A 13,861-nucleotide genomic window follows, 5' to 3' on the forward strand; every position below is an offset into this window, starting at 1 on the left:
ATCAGGCTGCCTGACCTGCACATTGCCACCGCCAGCGAGCGCCATGAATCACAATCAGCTGCTGTACGGTAACAGAGGCAGGACACACTACACCGGCCCAGATAATATGTGTGGATGTAGATCTGAGGACAAATTGATGCAGTGATATATCAGAGAGGAGAGCAGCCTTTGATAAAACCTCAACTCTTCAATGTGCTTCATGAAAATATGAGACCCAACAGCTGCTTTCATCCCGTCATCACACACGCTGATGTACCAGAGCACGCCGCAGAAAAAACTCATATACATGTTAATTTATTGATGTAGCTTCAGAAGAGTTTTATGGCTCTGTCACAGTCTGAATCAGTACAATCAGAATCAGTTGGTGAATGTCAGATTACAGTGTTAAACTTCTGCCGTTCACTCTGATTATGTCAAACCTCATTTCAATAATAATTAGAAGAGATGAAACAGTGATGCTCCGCCCTCTGAGGATCCACCTCACATTCCTCAGCTGACAACAGAGATCTGCAGGGATGATGTGTTTCTGTAGCCCGACCCTGAAGTCAGCGGTGCCCTGGTTCCCTCGTCAAACAGCCAATCAGATTGCTCCGTTGGATTTTGGATAACAAATATTTCTGATCAGTCAGATAATCTTCACTAATGAACACCACTTTATGATTGTTGAAGAATGAATTTAATCAGCCACAAATCACCACCAGGCCGAGTCCGTAAACAAACTGCATCAAGGTCACATGACTTAACGTCACCACCACAGCGAGGCTGTGACGTTGTGTTGGGCATGATGGCGTTCTGTAGTCTCATCTTGTCAGAGACACATAAAGCTGTAAACTGACAGCGGGGTATTTACTAACGTCTCTTCAGCTCATGTTGACCACAGACATTATTTCACACACTGACTTCATGACCAGGGAACAGGAAGTGCTAACATGCTAATATGCTAACTCGTGTCCAGGGGTGAGGACTCATTCCTGCTCCACTGTATTTAGGACTTTAAATGTCCACAAAAACACAGGCTGTAATCTCTCTACAGAAAATCACAGTACACATGATGCAGTTGGTCTCCAGCTACAAACGTCTCAGTACTATGAGAACATCAGGGACCACAGTGTACCAGGTCTGTAATGAAGTAGAAGTACACATGTGTGAGGGCTGACAGAAAATAAAGTGTCCACATGTTGTGAAATTTATTGATGCCTTGATCTTTTTGATTCATGAAGGATGAATCCAGGGTTAGAGACATCATGGACAGTTTGAAGTTTAACACTGTGGATGATTAAAACTCTGATGGTTCACATCACCTTCATAAAGATAACTAACAGCTGTTATCACCATCAGATAGGTGCTCATTTATTTACGTACCAATCTGCGCTGGGCCAACACTGATCACCCCACTTATCAACTGCAGGACACTTTGGTGACTCACTTTAGTCTTTAGTTCAGTTAGTTAGTTAGTTAGTTAGTTAGTAGTCTCTATATACAGACTCTACATTCAGTGAATGTAGAGTCTGTAGGCAAACCCCGGAGATCTTGCCTCCGGAAGAAGAGCGGAAGAGCCCTGGTTTCTGGTTGTAGGCTGTTTGTAGTCCGCATGATATTGACCAATCATGTTTGAGCCGGCTGCAGTTATTGCCAGGTTAAACGGTCCATGTGGTGAACTAACGAGACGGAACATAATTGGCGTCACTGCAAACTCTGAATCCATCACAATGGTTCAGCATATTTACTTATATATAAACGGAAGTCGGAAATGGAAATTCGCCTCCTCCGCCCAAATCAAACTGGAATGCCAAAAAATCGGGGGACTGCCCCCAGAGACTGTATCGCCATCTGCCGGAAGTCAGACACCAAATACAGCCGATGGGTTCTGAGAATAGTTAGGACAGATGGCTGCCATCCTTCAATGGCATCAAAATATCCATTGAGTGTGAAGATATTTGGACAAACTGTCATTGATTCATGGCCAAATTTTACCCCAGGCAAATGCTCTCATTTTACACACGTTGTTCATTACTCAGACATATTCTGCAAGTTTTGTAATGATTAGACAAATGATTCGAGATCTATTGTCTGATTTGTGTTGTGCCAGGCACATTTTTTGCATTTGTGACACCTCTTAGTTGTTAAATTAAACGAACCTCTCAGGGTATGTTTCAGGTACTAATGAGGACATTAACTGCAAGTTTCGTGATGATTGGCCAAACCATTGTTGAGTTAGGTCTATTTATGTGCTGAGTTACGACCCATTTGAAGTTCATCAGTCAAGAACTTCAAATCATACCAAGATATTGACAAGATTTAAATAACCTTAGATCAGCTTAGTGCAATAATGATCCACAGAAAATGTGGTACAAATCAGACCTACAGTTTAGGAGGTGATGTGAAAAACAGATTTAAAAAAAAAAATTCAAAATGGCATAAAATCTAGTCAGGCAGGTCTTAAGAGGCTTTCTGTAGAGGCCACTGAGCTGCACTTGCGTTTTCAATTTCAAGTTAATCAGACTGGCTCTGCAGGACTTATGACTGTTCAAAGTTGACCTTAGATTATAGCGCCCCCACCGGGCAGATTGGCATCATATTTATTGAGTCTGAACAGTCTAAACATTCTGAATCCACCTGTTTACATCTCTGTGAATGAATGAAAACAGGTGCAAAGCAGACTCACCGTTTCCTCTCTTCTTGGGCGATTTGGAAACTCTGCTCCTATTGGACGAGGACACTCCACTCTCGCTCATGGAGTCGTGTGCTGAAGAGGTGCTGCCGGTGGTCTCACTGTCCCGGATCATACTCTCATAGCCGCTGCTCCCCCCGCTGTGGTAAAACAGGGCGGTGCGTCCCATGGCGGGGGGCAGCTCCCCACTGAGGATGCTGCTGTTGTCACTGCCGTGCCCGCTGCTGTAGCGCTGTGGCCTGCGAGGCGCTGTGATCTTGCTGTAAGGTGATGGCAGCGGCATGTTGATTGGCGAACCACTGATACTACTAGTCCTGCTGTCAGTGCCATCACTTCCTGTCACTCCGGTGCCCCTGCTGAGCTGCTTCCTTTGACTACCAGTGGCTAGCTCGCTAACGCGGCTGTTAGCTGCCCTGCTGATGGCCTGTTTCGTGCCCATGATGGTGCCTCTTCCTGTCTTGGCCCCTGCCCCCGACCGAGCGGGGGACTTAACAGTTGGAGACAGGCTGGTGTTGCGTGCAGCACCATTATCAGGAGGTTTAGGAGAGGAGCTTGTGCTCTTGGAAGTGCTGGCGGACAGAATTCGAACCTTTGATCCACCAGAAACTGCTGCTCGACAGCTGCTGCTGCTGCTTTTGACCTGACCAAGCTTATTTGTAGGTGCAAGGACAGCAGAGGAAAGTTGTGAAGCAGTAGCAGAGGTGGAGGTGAAGGTGGAGGCTGGCACCCCGAGTCTTGGCACTGATCTGTTGGATCTGCTGTTTCCTCCTAAAGTAGCACCACTGCTCTCCCTGGACGGTTCAGGCTTGGACCCTGCTGTTTGACTGTCACATCTCTCCAGAGACATCAGACTGCCAAGGTACCTGGCAGAATCTGCTTTGATCCCTCGTGTCTTCAGGCTGGAGGATGTCCTCGCAGAGCCCTGTTCAGTTTTCAGACTGGATGCCCTGTGGGTGAACGACTCGGCCTGCAACCTGATGTTGAATTCTTCCTCTGGGGTTGATGTTTTAGGGAACAGTAATTTTCCAGTGTCGCTGCTTGTTTTTAAGGCACTTGGAGAAATCGCAGTCTTTGTCTTTTGTTCTTGGCTCGACTGTCTGACAGGTGGAGCAACAGGGGAGATGTTTCCAGATCCAAACTTGGAGATGACGCTGCTTTTCTGCCCGTTTGACTTTTTTCCCAGTGATGAAAACCTCAGGGTCCCTGTCACTGACACACCCTCATTACTCCATTTCAGTTCAGAACTCTGGGGAACAGAAATGGTTCCCAGAGTTGTTGCGCCCCTGGTGAGTTGTGGCAGCTTGATAAGAGTATCTCCTCTCCTGCTGCTGGACTTCTCACAGCCGTCAACAACCCTCTGAGCTGACGTTTGTGCCTTTGGTGGGCGGGGCACACTGTTACTGTTCCCGCCGGGCCTCTTAGAGGAAACACTACTCGTGCCACTTCTCAGTGGCTTACCAGCAGAGAGAAACTCCACCCCTCTGGGATCAAAGTGGCTGCTTCCCTGAAGCAAAAAGTCATCATGTCTGCCTTCCTGTCTGCTGTAGGCTGCTGCTGCAGATGAGGTAAGCTTGTTTTTCCTGGGAAGACTGGAATGGGCAGCGTGATGGGAAATGTGGGAGGACACTGAAGGATTCAGGGTGCTGGATCTCACCTTCAGAGAGCCTCTGGGAGAGGCTTTGGTTGAGTCAGGGGAGGGGGGGCACTTTGTCAAAGAAGGTTTGTTCGGAGTAGCAGGGTCACTGTCCAGCTCTGAGAAACAGATGCCGCTGTCGTTCAGGGAGCTCTTGACGCCGTGCTGCAGAAACGGCAGTTTATGAAACATACTTGGCGAGGACAGCATGGATGCACTCTGTGATGCCACAATTCTGTCCCTCACGTAAAGCCTGCTAACGTTGCTTGAATGAGCGCCTTCAGCTTCAGCCAAATCAGCACTCACCTCTCTCAACCATGAGTCAGTGGACTGCTTGTTGTCATGTTGGGAAAACTGCAATTCCTGGCATTCGATGCCAACATCAGCCCCAGGTCCCACAGCTCCATGTTGACACATGTACGCATCATACTCATCGTTAATACTGCTGATGATGCTGACGGGCCGGGAGCCAGAGGATAAGGCCTGTAGAGAGCAGTCAGTGTTGAAGCTGAGGAGATTGGAGGGGCGGCCGTTGTCCGGGACGAGGCCATGTGGAAGCTCCTCTACAACTGTGAACACAAGCTCGTCTTCCCCGTTCAGCTCCACCGGCTGCTGCAGAGTCACAGTCGTCCTCAGAAAATCTGTGTCCAGACATCTTCCTAACAGAGCGGCCCGCAGACTGTGGGCCCTCTCCATGTTGGGGGACCCCAGCGGTTGGCTTTGCCTCAAGGCCGGTTGGCTCATACCCACTGGGGGAGTCCTGGCTACAATGCCCCTGGACTGAGACGCTGCCCTGGATGTCCTGGGTATAGACGGTGAGGCTGACGGTTTGGGAACACCTCCTGTGAGGTAGACCTTCTCTCGAACCACAGGCTCTGCATCCTGGCCCAAAGCCCCGACCTGTTTTACCCCACATGGCTGAGGGGGAGGGGCTGGAAGTTTCTCCCCATCTGCACTCATCCGTCGGGAAGAGTCCAGGAAGCCGCTGACCGAAGGGGATTTGGATTGTTCTTGATCAGGTTTATTTGTGCTTTCTAAGAACCTGTGGGAAGAGTACTTCTCAGGTTTAGGTGGAGACGTTGCCTCTGTGGGTTTTGTAGCTCCACCCTGAGTCCTGAGTGCCACTGCTGGTGCTGCTTTGACCTCTGTGCTGAACATGGCTGAACCCTCGCTGCCATCAATGCAGTCGAGTCTCTCCTGCAGCTCTGCAAAAGTGTTACACTTGAAGTGGTCTCCGTCAGACCGGGGGGTGTCTTTCACTTGCTTCTTGTTCAGGGAGGGGATGATGGGGACAAAGGAAGGCGGCCCCTCATTGTCGCTCAGCTCTCGGTCCGAGATGGCCGCCCCTCCGGGCCCGATGTAGATGACGGTGTCGCAAGAGTGTTCACTGCTGGAGGAGTAGTCAGGATCGCTGGAGAGCAGCAGGGGTGTGTCAGGGTCAAGGGCCACAGTTCGAGGGTGGAAGGGCTGAAGATGAGGGGGTCGATGGGACGGGCCTTCCTCGCAAGAACTCTCCCCTCCGGATGAGCTGGAGGCATACTGCAGATAAAAAGGACATAATTAAGATAGAGAAGAGACCTCAGCTGCAGTGATCAGCCTGAACACACGTCTGGAGCGTCGGCTGTCGATACAGCACGAGGTCACAGTGCAAGCTGTGGGCCAGATTAACATGAATGTCAATGAGACGTATAAACTCATGACCACATGGCTTCTTCGGTCTGTATGATACAAATACAGCCTCTAATGAGAGTGAAGATCAGTTTCATCTCACCACAGACACACGGACATCAATTATCTGTCATATCACAGCAGAATAATCTCCCTGAGTTATGAGTCTGATCCTGCCATATAGATTTACAGACACCAGCTGCAGGAAGTGGCTTAAAGCTCACTCAGAGAAACGCTTCCCTTTAAATGAGCTCAGAAGAAGCTTCAGTGTTTTTAAAGCTGTGATATGTCAGCTGTATTTCCTGTCGGCTCTGTCTGCAGTGAAATATTATATTTAAGCCCAGGGTGCCGTTTTCTTTCTGCCCCATTACATTAAATGTCAGTCACATCTCGCTGTTATTGAGCCTGACATATCTGGTAACCATGGAAACTTCACGATTGGCAGGAAATCAGGAAGTCACATCTCTCAAAAAAAAAAAAAAACATGAGCACGTTTTCAATTCAGCAAAAGGTCTTTACACTTTAAACTGAGTCCGTTATTATTCTTTTTTTGTCCCAACATGTTTTATTCATGCAGTAAAGAAATATTTGTTCCGTCACATGGAAATATTTCAAATGTCCCCTCTCACAAAGTTAAATATTTTAAAACTCATAAATAATGAGCTGATGTGACGACCTGCACGAACAAACAAGTTGCTGTTTAATATTGTTTCATTTTAATATTTTGGTTCAAACAGTCTTTAAAGAAGATCTCACACACTGCTCCTGCTCAGCTTCATGATTTAATGCTTATATTAATGTCTCGTCATTCTGGACCTTCATTAAGAACATTTAACACCAGATTTTACATGTTGTGCTTGTTCCCTTGTTTCCTGTCTGTTTCATACAGAGTATTAATATGTGACAGATGGTTCACGTGTCACTGTCAGGTATTCAGAAACACCTACACACCTGTGCAGATGAAATTGGCAGAGCATTATTTAGGATCAGCGTTAAAAAGAATGATGTTAAATCCTCCTGACAAAGGTCCAGACAGAGGAAACATTAGTGTTACCAGTGACTGGTGAGGCTGAGTGAGATCAGTGTGCGGATCTTGACATTGACAGGTCTTGTCATGTTATCTCTAGTCACCTCATCTTTACTCATGTCATTTCATCTCTAGTCATGTCATGTCATGTCATCTCTACTCTACTCATGTCATGTCATCTCTACTCATGTCATGTAATCCCTATTCATTTCATGTCATGTCATCTCTAGTCATCATGTCATGTCATCTCTACTCATGTCATCTCTACTCATGTCATCTCTGGTCACCTCATCTCTAGTCACCCATCTCTACTCATGTCATGTCATCTCTACTCATGTCCTTTCATGTCATCCTTACTCATGTCATTAAACTGTACAACTCCTCCCTTTGATTATCGGACTCATTTGGCTATTTATAAAACAAAACACACAATATAATTACTCATTCTTATTTCATTTATAACGCTACAACCATTTCATTTTATATTGTATATATTTCAGATTGTCTACTTTACTATTTTTATTATTTATTTTACTTTATTGTCTACTTTAATATTTTATTTTATGTTAATGTCTACTTTAATATTTTATTTTATTTATTTCATTGTCTATTTTAGTATCTTATTTATATCTTCATCTTTATCTCTTTTTCCATTCATGCTGTATTTCTATTTCTACTTTGCACGGAGCATTGGAACAAAAACAATTTCCCCCCGGGGATTAATAAAGTATTCTGAATCTGAATCTGAATCTGAATCTGAATGTCATGTCATCTCTACTCATGTCATGTCATCCTTATCCATGTCATCTCATCCGTATTCATCTCATGTCATGTCATCTCTACTCATCATGTCATGTCATCTCTAGTCACCTAATCTCTAGTTATGTCATGTCATCTCTATTCGTGTCATGTCATGTCGTCTCTAGTTATGTCATGTCATCTCTACTCATGCCGTGTCATGTCATCTCTGCTAATGTCATGTAATCCCTATTCATTTCATGTCATGTCATCTCTAGTCACCCTATCTCTACTCATGTCATGTCATCTCTAGTCACCTCATCTCTACCAATGTCATGTCATCTCTACTCATGTCATGTAATCCCTATTCATTTCATGTCATGTCATCTCTACTCATGTCCTGTCATCTGTAGTCACCCCATGTCTAGTTATGTCATGTCATCTCTACTCTACTCATGTCATGCCATCTCTACTCATGTCCTTTCATACCACCCCTGCTCATGTCCTGTCATGTCATCTCTACTAATGTCATGTCGTGTCATCCCTATTCATGTCATGTCATCTCTACTGATTAATATCTGCTGATGTATGTTTTGTTTTTTGAGATTTTTTTTTAATTTTTGCATGATGAAGATGGAGACATGTGTGGTCAGAGAGGATAAAACATTCAATTATAAATCTTTAAAATATCTTTAAATGGAGTTAAAGATTTGTCTCCACTGCTGCTGAGCCATAACAGAAATAAAAATCATTCAGTCAAACACTGTTAGCATCAATACAGATATTAAATGTGTCCTGGTGGAGTGTTTTTCATTCATCACCAAACGAAATACAATTATCAGTCCCCTCTGCAGCTCATCGACAGCTCTGAGGAATAAAAGGCTGAATAAAAGATTAAGCACCTTGGACTTCTTCTTCCTCATGCGGTGGATGCGGGACGCCAGCTGCACTGTGGTCAGCGTCTCCATGTAGTTGGTGGGGGAGTCAGAGATGTGGGCAATCATGGTGGTTCGACAGTTGATGTTACCGAGGGACTCTCTGAGCAGCATGGTGAGCTTACTGTCCCTGAATAATAGATAAAGAAACCCCTCGTTAGCCAGTAAACCAGAGCCGACGCTGAGACAGGCCTGTGAAACCCTCTGTTACCCCACGCACAGCAAAAGGAATAAAAATCATCTCTCATTTCACATTAATGACGCTGACTTTGAACTCATGTGATCTGGAGTCAGAACTACGGCCTCTAAAGACTCTGATCACATCCTGACTATCCAATCTGCAGCCTCAGCTTCTTTATAACTTCACAGCTGAGCTCCAGCAGAGTTCAGTGCTTGTTAATGAAAAGTTCACGCTCACATCAGCCTCCTTAATGTGAGGATATTTAACAGGAAGTGAGTGGATGATATCACTGAGCCTCATTCACCAACATCTTGGTCTACGTGTGCACATCTGTTCACACTTGTGTTCTTCTAATGATGAATCCCAGTGTCCTCAGAAAATCAAAGTGCACGTCAGCTGATCTTAATGAACACAAACTCCCAACAAACACCCATATAAGGGCATCAGACTGCAGGGCCGTGTGCAAACAGGAACTGAAAAGAAAACTGAAGAGATGCATCAGATTCAAATCAGATATAATCAAATAAACCTTTGGTGTATAATCAGCTGCAAATAAGATCCAATGTCTGACCAAATGTCTCCCCTTCTGTTCCTGAGATATGACGTTAAAACATGATGATGTCACAGTACAGCTGATCTTTGACCTTTTGACCTTTATTATTTTATCCTGTTAGACATTTGTGTCAAGTTTGGTCAGAATTCGTGTATGAGATCTTCAGTTATGGACGAAAACATGTTTTGTGAGGTCACAGTGACCTTTGACCTCCGAAAGCCAAATTGTAATCAGTTCATTCTTCAGTCTAAGTGGACGTTTGTGTCAGATTTGAAGGAATTCCCTGTTGTGGAGCTGACAGACGACCTCTCAAGTTGTTCTTGAGAATGACGTGACGTTGATCTTTGACCACCAAATTCTAATCAGTTCATCACTAAGTTCAAGTGGATGTTTGTGCCAAATATGAGGAAATTCCCTCAAGGTGTTATTGAGATATCGCAGTTATAAGAATGGGACAGACGACAAACCTGAAAACATAATGCCTCTGGCTGCAGCTACCGTCAGGACGGAGGTTTAAAAATATGAATGATAAAAACATGATTGTAATTTAGATTATACAGTGGAGTTATTATACGGCTGTAGAAATGAAGGAAACACATGAACCATGCGAAGTGTAACGACAGGTGGTGAATGAGGCCCAGTGACTGAACAGCAGAGACCCATCGAGGAGCCTCACACAGACTCATCAGGTGCGTCCATCTTTCTTTCGGATGAGTGAAGGCCGTACACGGATCATGAGACAAGACTGTGAGGCACAAACACCTACCACCACGCCCCACCCCACCTAATCCACCACCACAAGACTTAGTTAACCAACATGTTCTCATCACAACTCGTCACATACAGCAGCTTGTTCAGTGGACTTTTGACGTCTTCATGTGATGCGCAGGTATCCAGGAAATGTTGATGTTCTGGTGTCAGTTTACACCTGTTACATGCAGCGTGTCTTTTCAAAATCAGCCTCTGTTTTTACAGGAAATGGTCAGTTTCTGCTCCTTAAATTCAGACAGTCTTTTTCAAAATCAACTTAAAACATTGGCCAAAACTTTGTTTTTAGGTTTACTTCCTGGAGTTCAGGAGACAAAAACACATAGTTAGGTTAATGAGAAACATCATGGTTTGGCTCTACAGTCATACAGGAAGTGAACACCTGGCTCCTGGGTGACAGTCCCACCTCCCCTCCTGCCCGCCCTGTAGTGACTTTACAGCTCTTTAAGCTGCGTTATAAACTGACACTGGACGGTGGCGTATCTCGTTGGTGTCTGACCTGGAAATGACTGACCACGCGGCGGGATTTGACAACTTTAGAATGAGAACAAGTTGGACTAACAAAAGTCGTTACTGCACAAATAGTAAATGAGCATGAAATCCCCCCCAACACATCCAAAAATTAAACAGCTTAAAAAGCAAAAGGAGACAAAACACCAACAACAGGCTGAGAATAAAGAATGATAAGAATGATGGTGCTGAAGGATCCGGAGGACTGAACCTCCATCAGTCTGTACTGAGTGATTCATTCATCGCCTAATCAGCCAAACTCATTAAATACACAATCAGTATTCAGTCTCCGAGCTGCAGTCTGTCTGTGACCTTTGACCCCTGCCGGGTCATCAACATGCAAGCCGGTACCTGTAGGGAACATGCTTGGCTCCGTTGGCGAGGGCGAGAATGACGTTTCCCAGCGCGGACAGAGACAGACACTGTCCTCCGCCTCCCTCTCTGGTCCTGCTGATGTCTGTCTCACAGCTGCCCAGATCCAGCAGGTGGAGACGACTCCGCCCGGACACTGAGGGACAGAAACGGAGACGACAGCTGTTCAACCATCGGCTGCTTCACTGACAGAAATATGATTGATGCTTATTTTAATAACTGATTCATCAGGTTAGTTAAATATCAGACTGCGTCTCCTGCTCTTCATCACGTCTCATCTCACACACAGCTCAGGACTCGTTACTGCTGCTGCCCTTACAAATTTATGACCTGTTTAAATATGTAAATTTCTCTGTGGACGCTGGAGTAAAGACTTCATGATACAGATGTGATCCAGTGATTCTGCTCTGACAAGTCAATGGTTTCTGTGGCGAAACAGGGTCAGAGCCGCGGCAGAGGACTGATGATGTAAGAGGAGACGGTGTCCACAGAGGGACGCACACAGACAGAAACCACTGTTAAAGTAATAATGACTTCAGCTCACAACCCCGACTGAGACATCAGAGCTCAAACATGTCACTGTTTCCCAAGTCCCAGGTCACGTTCCCAACAAGTCCCGAACAAGTCCAGAGCAGAACGTCCCTCATCAAGTTCTGTATCAGACACAGGGTCAAGGACGGCGAGTCCTGAGACAAGTCGCTAACAATTTCCAGGACAAAAAGTCCCAAATGAAGTTGCGTATCAGATACAAGGTCAGTACAGGTCTAAGTCAAGTTCCATCGCAAGACCAGAGTCAGCACCAACAAGTCCCAAGTTGAGAGGACCAGAAACTGAGGTACATCCCGAGTCAAGGTGGGCGGGTCTTTTTTGATTTTGTCATACTGAGTGAAATCAGGGTGATCTGCTGAGTCCGAGTTATGTGACAAGAAAGAATCAAGGAAATTCCTGATTCAAGGTGAACAACTCCCAAGTTAAAGTGGCTCTCTGAGATATTCGGATCATACCAGTTTTCTGCACACAGCTCTCAATATGGAGCTGGCTGAACTAGCAGCTAGCAGCTAACGGTGCTAACTCCATGAACAGTGCTAAACTACAGCAACAGTTCTTACTGGGCTAACGGTGCTAACGAGGAGGGAACCAGAGGGCGGGGACTACACTTACATGATGACATCGTCCCATTATCAGACATATACATCTAAACATGATACTCTACGTGTCCTCAGGGACGCCGTGTCAGTTTATGCCTGTCAAAGACATTGTGTCTTTTCAAAATAAACTTCTGCTCGATAGATGTGTGCAAGGTTTATCAGCAGGACATTGAAACAAGATGATCAGTTCACGTCACATGTCAGTGGTTTGAATGTTTGGCTGATCAGTGTGTCACTAGCGTAGCACGCTACGTTGTTATTCAGGTAACTGAATCTACTTTTGGTTTCACATGAAACAAACAGCAGGCTGCTGGGTGAAAGTCTGGAGTGTGTTTGACCCTCTGCTCCCGCCCTCCCCATGCACATTTTCCTGCTCTTCAGACTACAGTTGCTGTCTGAGCATCAAAAATGCTGCTGCCCAGTGCATCTCATATCACCGCTAAGGCGTGTCCCTGTGCAGTGACGCCTCAGGCCGAGGGAGTCAGTGTCAGCAGACACGTGCGCTAACATGAACACACTGCACGACCACATTACCACAACAAACTGGGGCTGCACAATGTGCCAAAAATAAATCACATCATGATCATTCAGTTGGAATGGTGACACTTGCCTTTGTTTATTTACTGTAACAAATATTAAAATGATGATGATGTGATTCTTGGCGGCGTCTGTCCCAAACTTTCATGTTCTGTGACAGTCTCAGTAATCACACTCTGCTGTGACACATTTTACCTTCACAGCGCCTGTGATTTAGATATTTGACATGATCGTGCTGTGATTTTGATAATATTCCCATTAGCCGTGCAGCCGTACAACAAACCACAGAGACGCTCAGATTACAGCTTCCTTCTCTGCTCAGGACGCCATCACTCCATCTTCACACAGACAGCAGCTGTGTTGATGCTCTGATGTCATTAAGTCAAATCTGTTTTTAACCATCAACATGTATAAACATCTGTAACCTGATAAAAGATGAGTGTTGTCCGTGACGGCAGGACGAGTGTGAACAGCTCAGATCTGATCTGCAGTCTGTTATCTCTGCTCTCTTTAACAGCGTCAGATGGCGTGAACCATCAGCTGCTCACATCAGCAGGATTTACAAAGTGCTGAGAGCGGCGGAGTTTCTCTGCAGGACACACAGAGGCTTCAGGCCTCATTAAGCATGCAGATTTATTCCAAGAGCAGTGAAACACTAATAACTGCTGTGACAGGTAGGCGTGGGCGGAGGTGGCGTTAGCGTAGCCTCTCTGCTCGTTAATGTTCGTGTAGAGCACGGCGGCGGCAGATCAGGATGAAGCTAATTAGCAGCTGCTTGTTTGGAAATGAAAAGCAGAAGGGGGAGGAGGAGGAGGAGGAGGAGGAGGAGGAGGAGGAGAGTGAACGGCTGCAGAGTCACCAACAGATGAGTTTATTACAGCCCGAGGGCTCGCTGTGTGCACACAGACATCAGCGCCGCTTCATCACTGTGATTTCTCTTTAATTCAACTTTGGGTTCAGTTTAAATTCATCTTCTCAGTTTTTACAACCTCAGAGTCAGACGTTAGTTTCACTTTGTGTCGGGTCGAACGTCTCTTTAATAAATCCAATAATCAGACTCAAACAAACATGTGAGTCTGACTTACTGTCTGTGTCTCTGAGCTCGTTGGTTCCTGCTGAC

The 13,861-nt window shown here is 45.5% G+C and overlaps 1 protein-coding gene across 1 annotated transcript in view; it reads right to left on the minus strand.

Moving 5' to 3' along the window:
• kif26aa (kinesin family member 26Aa) overlaps positions 1-13,861 on the minus strand; it is a 42,596-nt gene that overhangs the window by 12,716 nt on the left and 16,019 nt on the right. The window contains exons 7-9 of the mRNA XM_049590416.1: positions 11,036-11,192; positions 8,640-8,802; positions 2,666-5,843 (exon numbers count right to left, since the gene is read on the minus strand). Coding sequence (XP_049446373.1) covers positions 2,666-5,843; positions 8,640-8,802; positions 11,036-11,192 — 3,498 coding nt within the window. The remainder of the gene's footprint in view (positions 1-2,665; positions 5,844-8,639; positions 8,803-11,035; positions 11,193-13,861) is intronic.

Source organism: Epinephelus fuscoguttatus, linkage group LG11, assembly GCF_011397635.1.
Source record: "Epinephelus fuscoguttatus linkage group LG11, E.fuscoguttatus.final_Chr_v1".
In the NCBI taxonomy this organism is placed as follows: domain Eukaryota; kingdom Metazoa; phylum Chordata; class Actinopteri; order Perciformes; family Serranidae; genus Epinephelus; species Epinephelus fuscoguttatus.